The sequence below is a fragment of the Muscardinus avellanarius genome, assembly GCF_963383645.1.
Source record: "Muscardinus avellanarius genome assembly, chromosome: 14".
NCBI lineage: Eukaryota > Metazoa > Chordata > Mammalia > Rodentia > Gliridae > Muscardinus > Muscardinus avellanarius.
The window spans coordinates 17,975,701-17,994,014 of record NC_137800.1 but is presented as its reverse complement, the minus strand read 5'-3'; the positions used below and the strand labels follow the sequence as shown (position 1 = coordinate 17,994,014).

Below are 18,314 nucleotides of genomic sequence, written 5' to 3'. Positions count from 1 at the left end.
CATTTTTCTAACTCTGAATCCTTGTTTTTGTTTTCAGAAACCGCTTCAAGCTCTTAACTTTATTACTGTTCTTTCTTGTGCTATTGCATTTATGATGTTGGCATAGCTTTGCACAGATCTTTGCTTTGCTTTGCTCTTCTGGGCCTGGTTTCTTCCATCTCTCCTCCCAAGTATCTATACACATCACTTTCTAATGACCACACATGGCCTAAAGGAATTAATAGTCTTAAACATCTTTCTTTCTTTCTTTCCTTCTTTCTTTCTTTCTTTCTTTCTTTCTTTCTTTCTTCTTTCTTTCTTTCTCTCTTTCTTTCTTCTCTTTCTTTCTTTCTTTCTTTCTCATTTCTTTATTTATTTCCTCTTTCTCTCTTTCTCTCTTTCTTTCTTTCTCTCTCTTTTTTTTTTTGTAGTACTGGGAATTTAACCCAGAAGCATTCTATCTCTAAACTGCACCTATGGTCCTATTTAATTTTTTTAATTTTTATATTGAAATAGGATCTTAATAAGTGGCTGAGAGCTTCACTAAGTTGCTGAGGCTGTTCTCAAACTTATGATCCTCCTGCCTCAGCGTACCGAGTGCTAGGATTACAGATGTTTGCCACATTTAATAGCTAGGCATACAGCTATTAAACACTTTTTCTGTTATTTAAAATAGTGTACTGAACTCCCACATGCAAACCTTGTACTGCCTCTACACCTCAAAGTGACTTAATAATCTTATATCTACGGACTCCAACCCAGGCCACAGGTCCTTCTTAAGACTTTGTTAATTATTTAGACCTGTAGTAATATTTTAGTGCTCAAACCTTCTTAGATACTTACACTCTCTATATTATCTTTCAAATATTAATTGCAACATTTAATAACTGTCTCTCTGACACAGTAAACTTGGCTACAGAGAGCATACCTTATAATCTTACACAGTATATATCTGGCCCCTTCATTCCCATCACAATTCAGGAAACACAGAGGGTGCCTAATAAATGCTTGTTGGATTAAATTATCAGCATCAGTTTGTCCATTCCATGCACTAGCAGATGTTTACTCGATGCCTTCTCTTTGCCTAGTTCTATATTTCTTTTCTTGCTTAATTATAATTCAAATAAAACCCTCAGAATCCTATTACTTTTACTTGAGGAGGGCAGAGATTGAAGTGTATCACAGTATCCTGTGAATATCTTTGTTCTATCCCTATTAAAAATACAGAGAGCTGGCCGGGCTTGGTGGCGCACGCTTGTAATCCCCACGCTTGGGAGGCAGAGACAGGAGGATCGCGCAGGTTCAAAGCCAGCCACGCACGCTGGCTTAGGAGACCCTGTTTCCAAATAAAGTTGTAAAAATAGGTCTGGGAGTGTAGCCCGGAGGTAGAAGGGCTTCCAGGAACCCTGGTACCACCAAAAAAAAAAAAAAAAAAAAATAGAGCAAAAAGCAGCACCCAATCAGGTCTTAGGGGAAAGTTAAGTGAGGTCTTAAAATTAAGCGTTCCCAGCTGTAAATGCCAAAGTCAGGAACTAGAAGCAAGCACTGAGGTGCTGTTCCTGAATCAATGGACTAGAATTCAAGATGTACACACCAAGCAAATATGGTTTAGATGCTTATGTGGAATAGTTTCTAGGTAGAGATTGAATGTTCTGGAATGATTTCAATGATAATTATGAGCCATAGTTTCCACAAAAATCAAGTTTAGAAGTGTGTATCATGTATTGGGGTTGTATATGCAGACCCAAGTTGGCCAAGTGATTCTTTTCGTAGTGTGGCCAGTACAGGTTAGCCCTCAGCTGCTTGCTAATGGATTGCTCCTTTTTAGTCCCTGTTTGTTTTTTTTTTTTTTACCCCTATATTTTAGTCTTTATTTTTGAAACAGGGTCTCACTGAGTTGCAGGGCCTAAGTAGCTGAGGCTGTCCAATGAACTGCGATCTCCTGTCTCAGCCTCCCAAATGCAGGGATTACAAGCGTGCACCACCATGCCCAATTTATCCCCGAGTTTTAATTACTGCAAAAGATGGCGCATGCTTCCATGAGAGAGATGCATTTCCCAGCAGTTTTCTGTGCTTTAGGTGATTACATAAGTAGCCACCCCAGAGACTCCATGCTTCCAGTTGACAGAGCACATTGGAGACAGAGCTTGTGGAGACAGAGCACATTGGACAGAGCTTGTGGAAAGGAATTGAATGAAAGAATGTAGCTGGGTGTGGTGGTACAAGCCTGTAATCCCAGCATTCAAGAGGCCAGAGACCAGAGGATCGCAGTTCGCAGACAGCCTCAGCTGCTTAGTGAGGCCCTCCGCAACTTAGTGAGACCCTGTTTCAAAATAAAGAATAAAAAATAGGGCAGGGGGTATTGCTCGGTGGTGGAATGCCCCTGGGTTCCATCCCCAGACCCACAAAAAAAAAAAAAAAAGAAAAAGGAAGAGGAGGAGGAGGAGGAGGAGGAGGAGGAGGAGGAGGAGAAGAAGAAGGAGGAGAAGGAGAAGGAGGAGGAGGAGGAGGAGAAGGAGAAGGAGAAGAGGAGGAGGAGGAGGAGGAATAGGGTGGGGGCTTGGCTCAGAGGTAAATGCCCCTGGGTTCCATCCCCAGTACTGGAAAAAAAAAAAAAAAAAACCAAGTCACTGACATCTGTTGAAATGCATTACAGGGACTGAGGCATCAGAGGCTGAGAACAAAGTGTTAACAGCATCTTTTCCCACTGATCTAATTAAAAGTGTTCAAAGGTCAGTGTGTTGTAATATTTAATACAATGTTAGGTGTTTACTAAATATCCTGGATATTAATTTTTCTCATTTCTAAAACATCTACTTAAGAGGTAGCAAGCCTCTTCTTATTTAGGATGTAAAATACTCTAAGAAATAATATCCTTTTTCTGAAATTTAATTTATAGTCTAAATTTTAGGATAAAAGGAAGCTAATTGAAATAACTCAACCATAAAAACCGAATTAACTTAAAATTTAAATCTTATTTCCGAGAAATCTCACAGTAAACAAAGAATAACCTCACATGCATAATGAGCTACAGGATTAAGACAGCCATTTAGTTAATTCAAGCTAAAAATCTCCCTTCCTGTAACTTTAATGAATATTTTAGGCAAAAGTACTGAAGTCTAGCTTTATCTGGAAAACTGCCTGGGCTTTTAATGGAACTTTTCATGGATGTAAACACTGACAATATTACTTTTCTAAAGAGGGTTATGATTTACATTTTAGTATTTGCCACAGACTATTAGATTTATAGACTTGTATATCCAACATTCTCTTAATTAAGACAGTCTTTCTTGGATGACGGGATTAACAATCTTTTTTTTTTTTGTACTAGAGATTGAACCTAGTGTTGTTCTACCTCAAAGCTATACTCCATGCCTTTTTTTATTCTTTATTTTTTATTTTGAAACTGGATCTCACTAAGGTGCTGAGGGCCTCACTAAATTGCTGAGGTTGGCCTAGAACTTGTAAGCCTTCTGTCTCAGCCTCCCAAGTACTGGGATTACAGGTGTGAGCCAACATGCCCAGCTAACAGTCATTTTTAGAGTAAGAAGATGGCCCCCTCACACTTACAGGTCACAGATAGAGCTATAGCAATGTTGGAGCATGATCAGCTTAACGAGGTGTGGCGTTTTGGAAAGAGCTTTTTTTAGTGTCTTCATTCAAGTTTCTGTTTCAGAAATTTACTTTGCAAGCTAAGAACTCTTAATGAGCCAAGTAGAGAGCTGCCTCCTCCTCCTCCTCCCCCCCTCCCCTCCTCCTCCTTCTTTTTCTTCCTCTTTCTCTCCATTTTCTAAATCAGAACATTTGCTGCTATACAAACTCCAATTAGTTTATTGTGCGAAGGTTACTTTAATAAAAAAATGTACTGATTCTTAAAATTAGTGTATATAAGAATCACCTACGATTGTTTTAAAATCTGTCCCCTTAGGTCCCCACACCTGCCCTCTGAACCTGCCTCTGTACTCATACATTTAGAGTTAATTGTATATTATAAAATTCTACAGATCACACTGATAGATGGCAGGGGTTAGAGCCATATACAGGTGACTAATTTAAGTTAAAAGGAAAATATAATTGGACAGAACATGAAAACACATTGAATTTACTTTAGTGCAAATATTTAAAGACGTTTTTGGAAATATTTGCAATGGTATTTTTTTGCTTTATGGCTAAGAGTAATTGTTTTTCATATTTTTTCTCTATACTGAGTTTAAGCAAATTGCAGCATCATATTGGAAATGGAATTTCTGTTGTTGAATTAAAAATAGTTTTGAATTTCAATTAGAAACTACTTTTAATAACTCCTACATAATTAGGAACAAATTGCAGTGAATGAAACAAAGCCTGAGATTATGTATATATATAATGTGTATGTGTGTGTATGTGTATATGTATTTGCATGTGGTATATGCCTGTACATACATACATATATATGTATATATGTGTGTTTGTGTATATATGTATGTGTGCATACATAAGAGCTTTTTGAAATTATTTTTTTTGGAGTGAACAAACACAAAAGACAATAGAAGTTTTGATTAGTTCTCAGAAATATTTGATTAGTTTCAGAAAATATAATATGCATGTATCAAAATGAGGAAAAGACATTTTGTCCTTTTAAAGACAGAATGCCAAGTAACTTAACAAAGAAGAAATAATTACAGGTGAAAAGGGGTTTTTACAAAAATCTTTTTTAAAGAATTCATTGAGAGATCAAACGTTTAATATTTTTTTCTTTTTTTATTGGTGCATTGTAGTCATACATCTTAATGGGGAGATCAAACTTTTAAAAAGGTTGTTTTGTTTTTAATTTAAAGGGAAAAATTCATACTCACCATTTATTTTCTTCAAATCATTGAAGAACTCTACTTAGAGGACAGAAGAGTCTTTAGCAGAGTTTGTTTCCTTCCCCAAAAAAGCAAGGAGAAGTTGCTACTGGTTCTAACAAATATATGTCAGGGAGCCCAAGTGAGCGTTACACTAGAGCTGGAATGAGTAGCTGGAAGTCTGTCCTTCAGAGGGGCCGATGTCATCTCATCCTGTGGCTGAGGATATCTTAGGAAGATGCAGTGAGCCCAGTTAACACTTTTACAACCAGCCAAAGAAGTTATTTGCAATTGCTTCTCTCTCTCTCTCTCTCTCTCTCTCTCTCTCTCTCTCTCTCTCTCTCTCTCTCTCTCTCTCTCTCTCTCTCTCTCCACCTCATTTGATCTGTTGCTCTCCACTTCAAGACAGATCCTTTGACCTAAGCAGATTACTGTAAATGCATGAAGGACACAGTCAGTGAGCCCGGCTTTTCAAGGAAGAGATTTGGCTCCAAATAGGACACTAAGCTTTTCAGCCTTCTGCTTATTTACCTAGTCAGCAGGATGCAGTGTCTCTGGGTGCTGGGGGACTCCTGGGGAATGGGAGGGGAAGAGAAACAAAGGCAGAAGTGGCAGCCTCTGCAAATGTGGGAGTCTGTGCCATTAAAGGAAACCGTTGCTAATAAGGGCCTGTGAGACCTGGGTTTCCTTGGTTTCCATGACAGTTATTAGGTACCATAGAAATTGAATTGTCTCCCACAATGCTATTAGGGGAGAGGGGGGGCTCCAGTGACAAAGCAGTGCAGTTATGACTTGCAGTAAATCATCCTTTGGAGAATGCAGTACTCCCTGGATTATTTGTCTTATATTTCTTTTAAACTCCCCTTTCGGTGTGCTTGACAATTTTGGCCAGGCGACCCTGGCTTCTGCTGCTGCACAGTGTCTCAAACACTATTTTCCCCCCTCTTTATTTAGACCTGAGCTTGGCAAAGCAAGGATATGAACAATTGTGCAGGTGGGCTACTCAGGGCGAGTGAAGAGATAAGGCGTCCAATCAGGCACTGGCAACCCGTGGCCCTGCCAATATGCCCCTCCACAAGATTTCAGTAATCCCTGCACGGGAGATGGCCAGGAATGGGAGAAGTTCCACAGGCAGAAACAAAGAGAAGAACAAGGAAGCCGAGGTAAGAGGAAGTTTGATTTGTCCAAATAAGAAAATCAAGGCACCATAGTAGAGCTCTGTGCCCAGGGCACGTGGCTAAGTTTTAAGAGCTGCTGGATTCCAGCTCTCAGTGTCTAATAGTAAAGAGGGAGAGAATCCTTTGAAACCGAACCTCTGTTTTCTGAAGGAAGGGAGAAACCAAATGCATAAGGGCAATTGGCTATGTGACAGATGAAAACTTCAGACTTTTCCTAAATCATCCGGAGTCGCTTTTGACTTTTGTCGCTGGTGGCAGACACCCTGGCCATCCCGGGTTAGCCACGCATGTTGCCGCTGTTTGTTTTCTGACAGTGAAGCTGTCGATGCACTTGCTAATTTCAGTCGCTACCCAGGAAGCTAAAGCATAGGACAATAACTTCCTTAACAAAGCAGCAGCAGCAGCAGCGAGGTCGGGACGCGAACGCGGTGACACTGAACGTGACATGAATTCGGTGTTCTTAGGCTCTGCGGCTCTCCTCGTGTTTGCAGAGCGTGGATGTGTGTGACTTCTGTTTGATGTCAGTGCGTCCGCATTGTATTCTTTCTGCAGAAAGCATCATGTGAAACTTAACACAGGCTCTGGTAGTCAGTGTATTCTATTTGCACTTTACTCTGGAGTGAAATTTAACAGCTGTTGATGTCAGTGAAGCTGCTTTGAAGATCAGATGCTGGGAACTTATTTCAAAGACTTTTACAAATGGAATTGAGCAGAATCGAGGATAGTGGGTGAACACATTACGAGGACTGTTGTGTCCCCTAAAAGGGAGCTTGGGATAGAATTCCAAGAATTATAATCCTTTTGTCTCTTTCACATGGTCATGTTCTAGTCCCAAAGTGTTATTAGATTTTAATGTATGTATGTATGTATGTATGTATGTATGTGTATGTATGTATGTATGTATGTGTATATATATGTATGTGTGTATGTATGTATGTATGTATGTATGTATGTATGTATATATGTATGATGGTGCTAGAGATTGAACCCAGGGGCATTCTATGTCTGATCTATACCTCCCAGCATTATTTTATCTTATTTTTTTAGTTGGAAACAGAGTCTCACTATGTTGCTGAGAGCCTCACTAAGTTTTTGAGGCTGGCTTTGAACCTGCAATCCTCCTGTCTCAGCCTCCCAAGTATTGGGATGTCATTAGGTTCTTAAGGAATGAGCTTTCTCTATCTCCAGGTCTGTATGTTAATTTTTTTCAAAGATAGACTCAGGTGACAGGGGAATCAACAAACCAAACCAAACCAAAATAAAACCAAATAGATGAAATGTGAATGTAATATTAAAGAGTGTGCTTGAGAGGAAAGAGAAAGTTTATTTTCAGATGACAAAAGACATATTTTATAGCCTCTTTCTAATTTATTTGAATTGATTTAGAAGTGTCATTCAAGAGCAGAAAGTTCTTCATGTGGCTGGAATCTATACTTCAAGAGAGTTTTCTGACTAATTTAGTACAAGAGATACTTTGACTTTAGTGATTACCCTCCTGTAGTGTAGCAGGGGTTTCTGTATCTTTAATAAAGAAATGGATCTTCTGGATATTAATTGAAAATATTCTTTGTAATATATCTTTGCCTATGACTTGATCGTGTGATTATTAGGATATGAGCTCTCTCTTGTGTTTATTGATTTGGAAGAGGGAAAGAGTAACAATTCTGAAAACTGGTATAAAATGCTAAGAGCAAATTTTCTAAAGTTATATATTATTTACTCCTAATCTAAATGTTTGGATAAATTTAAAATTTATTAAAGGAAGATCATGGGAACATACTGGGTGGCAATTTAGATTGGTAGCTCAAATGATCAGAAAGGAGAATTCTATTTTTTTCCCAAGTCTTCATTAGAAATCCTTTGCTATTATTTTCAGGTTGGCATACATCAGATAAACTAAGATGTCTTACATGATTTGGGGGAGGGAGCCAAAGCACATTTCTTTTCATGTAACAAATAATGTGAAATTATTTTCTCATGGGAAAAGGATTGATTCTGTGAAGGGTCTGAGGGATTCCCAAAGAAGAAAACTCATCTCAGGACTGGCAGTGTCACTGACCATGATGGAAAAGCATTTCAACACATGCCAGTCAGACAGAGACAGTGGTTTATTTAGGAAAGGTGGAAATACACATTCAAGGAAAAAAGGTAGAATGTGGGCTATCTCAAAAGGGAGATGCATTTATGGGTTCATGACTGTTTTTTTTTTTTTTAAGAGAAATAGGTGCTGGGTGGGCATTGAAGGTGTGTGAGGCTGACCTCAGTCCAGAAGTCTTAAGGCAGTTTCTGGTGATCTGGTCATCCTTAGGGTTCTCAGGCTGATCAAGATCTTCATTATCTGATCGATAAACTGGAGAGTCCTTGATTATAAGTTTGTCAAGCTATCATATCTGTCTTGTTAACAGTACACGGGACAATTATAGTTTATTATAGATTTTTCTTTCTCTTTCTCTTTTCTTTTCTTCTCTTCTTTCTTTTTGTTAATGCCAGGACCTACCAATTTCCCAAGAATTCAAGAGAGACAGGCCTGGGAGAGAGAACTGCTTTGGGAAGTAAAGGTTGAGAAAATTTAGCACCAGGTCTTACAACATTAAAGTTATATTTTACTTATCCTTCCTATCTGTCTTCTTTCTACCTATTTATTCCTTCTATTCTATATCAATTCTACGTAAAATAAAATCAGCCTCAGTCTTTATTCAGATATTAGTACTATTCCACATCATCAAACATTCTCACAAACCTATGGTGGTATATCTATATTTAAGCAACTGTCTCTTCCCAAAATAAGAAATACTCTTATTGCTGTGGCTGGACCCAGTGTGATCTCCCGTTGGTAACCAAAAGCCAACAGACACGACGAGGAGATACAGGAGTGTAGAGGTTTTATTTTGTGAAGCAAGTAAGGAGGGCACTGGATCTCAGTGGTCAAGTAGTGTTAACCTTAAACAAAGGAAGCAAGGGGCTTTTATTGGAGAAATGTTTACATATTCACATAGGGAAGACCTATCATCATGCAGAGGGGTAAGCACTTGCTCCACCACACACAAACTCAGTCCTAGATCTCAGTTCCAGATACATGTTCAAATAAAAAATGTCCCCTGGGCATTTAATTAGCAAAATTAACCTAGGTCATCTCTGTAGAAAGAATCAGAGGGAGTCATTGATGTTGGCCGCTTCCTTCTAAGTTTCTCTGAAGAACATTAGAAACATACAAACAAACCAATGAACAAACAGAACAACTTCTAAGGCCCATTAGGAGTCTTTTAAAGGGGCAGCAGAGCTTCCCCTTTCATCAATAAACATAGGTGCTTGTCCCTAAAAGTAGCTGCCTCTAGCAGCTAGCAGTAGTTCACAATGGGAGTTGGTGAGCATTCTTAAAAAGTTAGGTTAGTTATGAAAATGAAAAAAAACTCCCAGCATACACATTGTTTATAAAGGGATACAGTTCTGGATGTCAGCACATTGTAAGTTTCAAATATTTTGGGGTTTTCTAGAGAGTGAAGTTGAAAGTATTTTCTTTAAAAGCATATTTGAAACATACTACTATTAAATCTTATAGGTAATTAAATTGCTTCTTTTGATAAACTAAGTAGACGAAAAGAGTGATAAATGGCTTTTAATGTAGACATATTAAACAAAATAATAATGATGATGATGATGATAATAATAATAATAATAATAATAAATAAATAAATAAATAAATAAATGTCTCTGTGTTAGAAACCACAACAAATATTTAATACTATACAATGCTTTTTGTAAGTTTAAGTGACGATTCCCTGCAAAGGACATTCCCTGATTGTTGAACAAATGAGAAACTTATTCCTTTAAGTTTATTTAATGTTTTGGGCTTATTCTAAAGTTATTTAAAGAATCTGTATGCCCAATGAGCAAATTATCTAATTTCAGAATTAAGAATTTCTTAATTTAAGTGTAAGCCAATTTAATTTGTCTTCTACAAGAAACATAGGAAGTTTTGAATAAACTAATTTATTGACTTGATTGGGGAAAGGAGTGGGATATAAAAACACAATATAAAAGTGATTGATTAATTACTTTTAAAATCTGAAAGACTTTTAAATTATAAAAAAGAATTCATGACCAGGTTAAGAATTAGCATAATAATAATTCTAATTTTAAATTTAATATGAATATACATCCTGACATATTTTACCTGGCATAATGTTCTAATTATTTATCTATTTGGTTAATAATCCTAGAAATATACACCCACAAAAGACCAAAACCAACCAAACAAACAAACAAACTTGATCCTGTTTAGATCAAGTTAGGATGGTGGATGAGGGAAGTGATACATTTTATTTTCCAGAGGTACCAGCTCTAGAGATTGCTTGTACAAGTGAAAGACAGTGCCTCATACTTGCATCCTATGTACAAGGTTGTATTGGCACAGCCAGGTTTTATTATCACAACCAGTGTGATTACCACAACCACTTCAGTTTCTTACAAAGTAGACAGATAACGGTCCATTACAAGTTGTAGATCTAGTATAATGCAATTGACCAAATTTGCTAGTTTATACCTGGAAATTTATAACATTAGTGATGGAAGGCTTGACAGCAAGCTCCAGAGAATTCTGGAAGGGAAATTAGTAACCAGAATCTCTTTGGGAGCATGGAATACATGAGGGAAATAAAATGGCTTGGATGGGAGATCATTTACCTACACCTTGGGAATAGTAGGGCCATGGAAAAGCTACAGGAGAAGTTACTGCTCTAAAGAGATTCATTACTCCAGATTTCTTTTTCTCTCATTGAATGTTTGAGACTGACAGTTTAGCCCCTTTCAGTCTCATTTGCCTTCTTTGCTAATGGGGGTAGCTTTGCATCTATTAATCTATTCTTTCTTTCCTTTTTAGCTTTGCTAAAACCATTTATTAGGCTCTAATTAATTCATGTTAAAGATTTGGGCCTAAAAGACATCTGTCTCTCTGTATAAGAATGGATTTTATTAATCACATTTTTAGCCCTTGAGGGATAATTTAATTTTCTACTCTAAATCCCAAAATTATAATGATTGTATAAATTTTAGTATTTAGTCAAACTCTAGGACATTGTCTTTATAACTCTCTGGGATTAGTAAGCAAATGTTCCTGAGACTCACTGTGTTTCAAATAGAAAGAATCACTTGGGTTCACACTGAGGCTGCAGCTACCACCTGTATAATCTCCATCAGCTCATTTCTTACTGAGATGGTGAGAGGAGGAGAAGAGGAGTGAAGAGGCCAGGAGCCCTTTCTTCCCAATCATCCCTCATTCCCAGGTTGATCACAGATGACAATTGTGACTTAGAAGGATTTGGGGAGGGAGAACAACAATGACAACAAACAAAAACAACAACAACACCCTTTGTTTCTATATGCATTTTCTTTGACTTTTCATTACATTGTATTGTGATATTTCTCTAGTTCAAATTTTCCATCCTGTCTTTCAAATTATGTTAAATTCATTACCCTTTTGCCTAGGATATCTTTCTTCCCACTCTAATGATAGCCCATAAGTCATCATTTTTTGTTTGTTTGTTTTGTTTTCTCTAAGTAGATGCAGATCTATTATGTAAAAGTCCCTTCATGAACATCAGTCTGTGAACTAAAAACAAATGTATAGCTTTTTTATATACTTTTTTTATTTTGAACATAATGGGTAGATTATTAATTAATTAATTTTTTTGTGGTACTGGGAGTGGAACCCAGAAGCTTTCTACATCCGGGCTATACTCCCAGACCTATTTTTGGAAACAGGGTCTCACTAAGTTGCTGAGAGCCTCACGAAGTAGCTGAGGCTGGCTTCAAACCTGTGTGATCCTCCTGTCTCTGCCTCCCAAGTGCGGGGATTACAAGCGTGCGCCACCACGCCCGGCTTTAATTAATTAATTTATTTATTTTGTGGTACTAGGAATGGAACACAGGAGCGATCTACCTCTGAGCTATACCCCCAGCCCTATTTTTTTATTCTTTATTTTGAAATAGGGTCTCACTGAATGGCAAAGGGCATTACTAAGTAGCTGAGGCTGACGACAAACTGTGATCCTCCCATGTCAGCCTCCAGTCTCAGCCTCCCCAATGCGGATGTCACAAGGGTACACTACCATGCTCGGTGATTATAAATTTATTAATCCTCATTTTTTAATTGAAAGAAAAATCATTACCAAAGAACAAAACACGATATTTAATCATGAGGCTATAGCAGCAAATTGGGTCGGGGCCATTCTGATTTCAAATCCTATGTCTTTTCTTTACTATTAAGGGCCCTTCACCTTTTCACATCTCTTAAACAAAATTTTTAAAAACAAAGAATGGCATAATCATAAAGTTCCTTAGAATTTCTGTATCTTAATTCTACAGTTGAAGCTTAGAGAGAATTTAGACCTTGCCAATGTCACACATAGTTAACTGTCCCACAGCAAATTAGTGGTGATTTGGGGACAAAAACAAAGGCATTCGGTCCTTCTTGTCATTCTGTTCTGTCCTTCCTGTCATTTAGGCATTTAGTTTTTTTTTGTTCGTTTTTTTTTTTTCTTGGAGACACTAAATTATAATTCCCTCAGAGTAAATATAAGCCCCATATCTGCTTACCTTTAAATGGTAGTGTTTTGCTATCTTATGCTTGCCAGAGACTCATAAGGTGAGATGAAATACAAAGTTTATAGAATGTAACTAATATGCATTTCATTAAAATTTAGAAAGTAAGGTAAAGCTAAATATTTGTGGGCAAAATACTGTAGTTGGGAGGATACTAGGCTGAGATTCAGCAGGTCTGAAATGGAGTCCTAGCTTCCCCAAAGCTTTTTAACCTCAATTAAACAATTTATTTCATCTCTCAAGCTTTTTCCTCTTTAGAAAAAAATTAGGAGATTTATTCTAGATCTCCTTTCAAAAAATAAAACCTTTTAAATGTTTTTCTGTGTTTCCTATTTCCACACACAGGCAAGGTCTGCTTGTGGCATGACAGAATCTTGTTGGTTGTGAAGCAAGACAGAGGTAGAGAAAAACTTTATTAGGATGGTGCAGTTGATAAAAAGATGGAGGACATTGTCCTCAAGAGACATCTTTCTAGGAAGTTGATTTAGGAGTATATAGGAAATGGGTTGTCGCAGACTGGTAGGTACCTTCTCACAGGTGAGATCTGTGGCCAAATAACACTTATATATATGATCCCAATTGCTTAATCTCAACATGCTTTTCAGTTCTGCAAACCTCAAGAGCAAAGATCGCTATTTCCTTAGGCTGTCCATACCAGGAATGAGTTTACCCAGTGCTGTCATGACATATTACATACTGGACAAGCTCCCTTACTGATAACCAAACTCATACTAACTAAAGTAAAATACCTTATCTGATTAATGTGGAAGCAAAGGGTGAGATGAGGTTAAATATGGAATGGGGCTCAAGATCTGGTCACAATGCTTGGCTTGGCTTTTTTGAAATAATCATCTAGTTATGTGTACTCTGGACACACAGAGGCTATGTTTGTCTTCAAAGGGATATTTGGCCCAACAAAGATAGGACTGAGAAGTGAATACTCGCCTCTGGTAGGCTCCTAGTGTTTGTGGTATGTAGCGTCTTTCTCTTGTTTATTTTTTTCCTCCTGCTGTCCGTGTTCAGCACTCCTCATTCTCAGCCATGTGATTTGGATCAGCTCTGAATTATCTTAAAGCAATCAGTATTCAAAATACCCTGTCATGACAATTGGTTCAGGAGTGGAGATGAAAATCCAACAGAATCAATGGCATACATAGAAACCTTAATGTTTTGTTTTAAAGGTGTCTTGTTCCTGAACACTTGTTGAACAGACTTGATTTCTAGTTACAGGTGGATTGTATGAAGACTATTGTGTGGGAAATGGTTGGAGATTTGAGAACACAAGAGATCCTGATTCTGGGGATGACTGAGAACCAGAGAAATAGGGAGAACAAAAAGAGAAAAAGAGAAGAATAGGGTCAGCGTGATCCTGACACATAGATTCCCCAAGTGAATGATACTACCCATGTAGGGTTCTGGAACAAAATATAGATTAAAAAAAGAAAATAAATTTTTGACTACATATTTCTGTTTATTCACTTAAAGAAGGTAGATTCCCTGGATATATTGAGTATTTGTTTCCTAAAAATGAAGAGTAAGCCAAATAAGTTGGGGAACATCTGGAGAGCCACTCCTTCCTTGAAACCAACCCTTGTTCAAAGCCAAACAGCCTTCCAGCCCAGCAATTCAATATGATCTTCACTGTTCATGCCTCTTTTATTTAGTTGAGTATTTGTCACTTACAACATAGAGGAAGGATCCTAAATTATTTTGCCAACTGCAGTTACAACAGATTCCTGCTTTGTTACCTGTGCAGTGACTTCTGGGACTGGAAATAGCCAGAATATGGGTAGAGTCACGACAGATAATAATTTATGAATAGCCTGTGCCAAGAGCACATTTAACCAGAGCATACTGGTTAATGCTCTGTATTAACCCAATGGAATGCATCTTTAGCAGGTGCAAATCTGACACTAGAGGGGAATGCCAGGGGGTAGAATGGATAATTCTCCTTTTCCAACTACTATCCTGAGTCTAAATTGAGTATTAGAGTCCCATATGCTTAGAATGAATTCCACTGAGTATGTGAATAGAGTTAAAATACGTTTATATAATGAAATCCAGGAAATTTTCATATTATTGTTTGCTTTCAGCAATGACATTAGTATAACTCACATTAATTTCTTCTTGTTTAAAACAGATGTTGTGGGTAATTGCATTAATCAGACTCAATAACACATTTTACTGACTATCAAATGTAAACCAATTAGTAATTGCTGACACACCCTGGTCAGTATTTTTTAAATTGTGGCCTCAACTAAGCAGGTAACTCTTAGAACTCCTCCCTGGCATGAATCTTTAAAAAAAATCATTATGGATTCATTGTTGATTTAATGAGACTCCATGTAGTCATTGTGTTTGAAAGATGGTTGGACAAAGCTCTTGATATAGAAGAATCTTGAAACATAGGAAGAGCAGGTGTAGCTAGGCATGTTTTATTAATCAGGATTTTTAGAATGTGCTGATTAGCCAACATTTAACTCAATTCTTTATAGCACAAAGGGGATGCAGACAATGCCAACATGGGTTTAAAATCCCTCACACGAGGGCCCATTGAAGGGTAGGATCACAGCCTGAGTGCTGCTTTCTCGAGTTCATTCCCAGTAAGGGCAGACTGAGCCACTTGGGGCAGCCTTCATAACCTCCAGGTGAGGATGAAAAATGACATCTATTCTATACGCATTCTCTCCCCTGTCTCTGTAACCCTATTAAATAGTTGGAAGAGGCATGACAGGAGGAGAGAGCAGGTGATGTGGCTTTGCTCTTTCAGGGGGAAAAAGAGACTGAAGGAAAGGACAGGGTGTTCATGAGTGCTGGGTGTCAGCTTCTCATTCTCACCTCGATTATTCCGTATATCAGACTGTGTAAATCTGGATCACAAAAGCAGAGGGGATAATTGCAGTGGGGCCTCTTCAGCCATCCACTCCCAATGAATGCACATTTTCCCAGATAAAACAACACATTGCATTCTACCTGTGGGACTCTGCCACGTTACTTAACATCTCTTTCTCAACTTCTTTAAATGCAAAATAGTGACCGATTTGAGAATTAATTAATGCATGGAGTTATGAGAATTAAAATGAGTTAGTATTTCTAAAGTGCTAAGACTATTTGCTGGGATAAAATAGACACCATTCCAATGTTGACTATATTATTGTTAGTAAATATGGCTCGATTAATATTTTCCGTTGTGATAAATAAATGTTTAAGGTTAAATGGCCTCGTAGATTGTGTTCCCATTAGCCTAATGACAAAACATATGATAATAAGAGGACTTACTCATTGCTATTTCAAGTTTTCCAGCACTCTGACCTCTACTTGAACACACCATGTATGCTTGCCTTAGATAAGTGAAATCTAACCTTTATTGCTTTCTTTTGCTGACTTAGGTTCATTCTCATAGTTACTGAACCAAGAATTTTCTAGAGTCAAGAACTTGTAATTCCCTTACACAAACATATTGCCAAGTGTTCTTGACATATTTTTCAACACTTCATGAAACAGCTTCTCGATTTGAGTTTTGGATAAATCTATTATCGTGATAATCCTTTTTACTTCTCTTCATTTTATGGTAGAAAGGCTTTTGATTTTTACAAATTCTTTAGGGCTTTGTAAAGAATAGACCATGCTGTAGAAGACTAAAATAATCAATGATACTGTATCAAGAAGTTTGTAGAGAGTTTATATGCATGAAATTATTTTCTGAATATTAAAGTACTGAAGAAAATGGTAATTTTTTCATTTTTCTCAATCACAATAAAACTTTCTTAACAAAGTACTATTGTGCAGAACAGATTTAAAATGATCTTCAACTGCACAGTGATGACATTATTATATTGGGAAGCTTAGAGCATTTCCCAGAGGCACTGCCCTGGTTCAATTCTACATGGATTTCTCTGTGAAATTTTTTTTCTTTTCTTTTTTTTTTTGATATTCTTTGGGGATATCAATGCTTATAGCACCAATTAAATGACTTTTGGAGAATAGAAATGCCTAAGAAAAACCTGCTGCATTGAATTTAAATTGAGATAGCAGAACAGGAGATACTTGATTCATATGGACTAGTTACCTCCATAGATGATGTCCAGGGAACAGTCACTCTGCATCTGTTTGAAGTCAACATTGGAAGTGACTGATTTTTTCCTCTGGTGCTTCAAGTTGTTTTTCCTCTAGTGTCTCAAATCCTAGGTGCCTCTAATCCTTGGCTCCATAGCTTGAATATGGATGAGTCAGTGTTGAATATTAATCAAGTTTTCTCCTTTTATTCTATTAGCCATTTATATATTCCTGGAAAATAGCATTAACAACTTTGCTAACTGAATGCATGTCCTTTGGAGGTTAATGCAACTCTTCTTTCATCCTGAAAATAATAATATTTACATATTTGATATTCAAATATCATAAAAGTTAATGAATTACTAAATTATATGAAAATTAATGCTATATGAAATTGACTTCATTTAGTTAACACATTAACAAATTAAGAAATTGATCCCATTTATGAAATTAATATTGTGATATTATATCTATATGATTATGTAATATTTTACATACCCTAATCCTTATTATTATATAGCTAATACTGTCAATCACTTACTTTGTATTGAAGGCACTGCTGTACGTGCCTTTTGTGATAACTCACAGCTGCACTATGAAATAGTATTCCAGTTGCCATTGTAATGAATTATCTCCAAACTCAATGAGTTAAAGCCCCTCTTTGAGAATGTGCGTGAATCCTGCAGGTCAGAAATTTGAACAGTGGGATATTGAACTGTGTGTGGCTGTGATATCACATCTGTGACTCTGGGAGTGGCCCAAATGCTGGAGGGTGGCACTTTTGAAAGCTCATCTACTCAGCTATTGGACAACTAGATTGAGATGATAAGAAGAGTAGGAATGCCAACCCCAGAGCACACGTGTGACCTCTGCTGTGTCTTTGCCATCTCACAGCATGGTGCACCCGGGTAGTCATGGGAATCCTGGTTGTAACTCTGAGTTTTACAACAAAAACAATTAAAAGCTGAATTGCTTTTTCTTTTGTAACTTAACTTCAGAGATCCCTCAGCAGCATTGAGACAGTGGCTAGCTGGTGAAAACACTCATATTTTCGCAGATGGCTCTGCCTCTCAATTTTTTTTTTTTTAGTGCTGCAATAAGAATGAGAACACAGGTATTTATTCAAGCTGCTGTTTTCAGTTCCTCTGGATAAATACCCAGGAGTAAGAATGTTGGGTCAAATAATAGTTTTATTTTCAGTTTTTAAGGAGGGGCTTCCATACTGTTTTCCATAATTGCTGCACTAATTTACATTCCAACTGACATTGTTTAAGGTTTTCTTTCTCAATGGAAGTAGTATTAAACAATTTGGGGGCTCTTATTTTAAAACCACCACAGTTCCCACTATGGCCACACACATATCTCTTCCTTTGCATTCAATTTAATACGCTGATTCCCTTCCCAACACCTCTGAACTCTCACCTCATTGTATCATCAACTACAAGGCCAGTAGCTTGTCATCTAAACTTTACAGTTGTAGGAGAAGCTTCTTGAGTACATTCTGCTATAGTAGTTTCCAATCTGAGGGCCCTTGGAATGGAGAGGCAAGTTTTCTGTTGACTACATACTTCACATGTTAGATAAGTTCCATAGAGACTCTTATTCAAAAGAAGAGAAACAAGGACACCCATCAGTCACAATAGGTAGAAATTCTGAAAACTATTTGGGCACATGT

General features: G+C 37.3%; 1 protein-coding gene across 3 annotated transcripts in view; it reads left to right on the top strand.

Moving 5' to 3' along the window:
- Nucleotides 1-5,869: 5,869 nt before the first annotated feature.
- MARCHF1 (membrane associated ring-CH-type finger 1) overlaps nt 5,870-18,314 on the top strand; it is a gene marked incomplete at both ends in the record, with an annotated part of 467,270 nt that continues 454,825 nt past the window's right edge. For all 3 annotated transcript variants that reach the window (XM_080709868.1, XM_080709866.1, XM_080709867.1), the window contains one exon: nt 5,870-5,968. In XM_080709868.1, coding sequence (XP_080565994.1) covers nt 5,870-5,968 — 99 coding nt within the window. The remainder of the gene's footprint in view (nt 5,969-18,314) is intronic.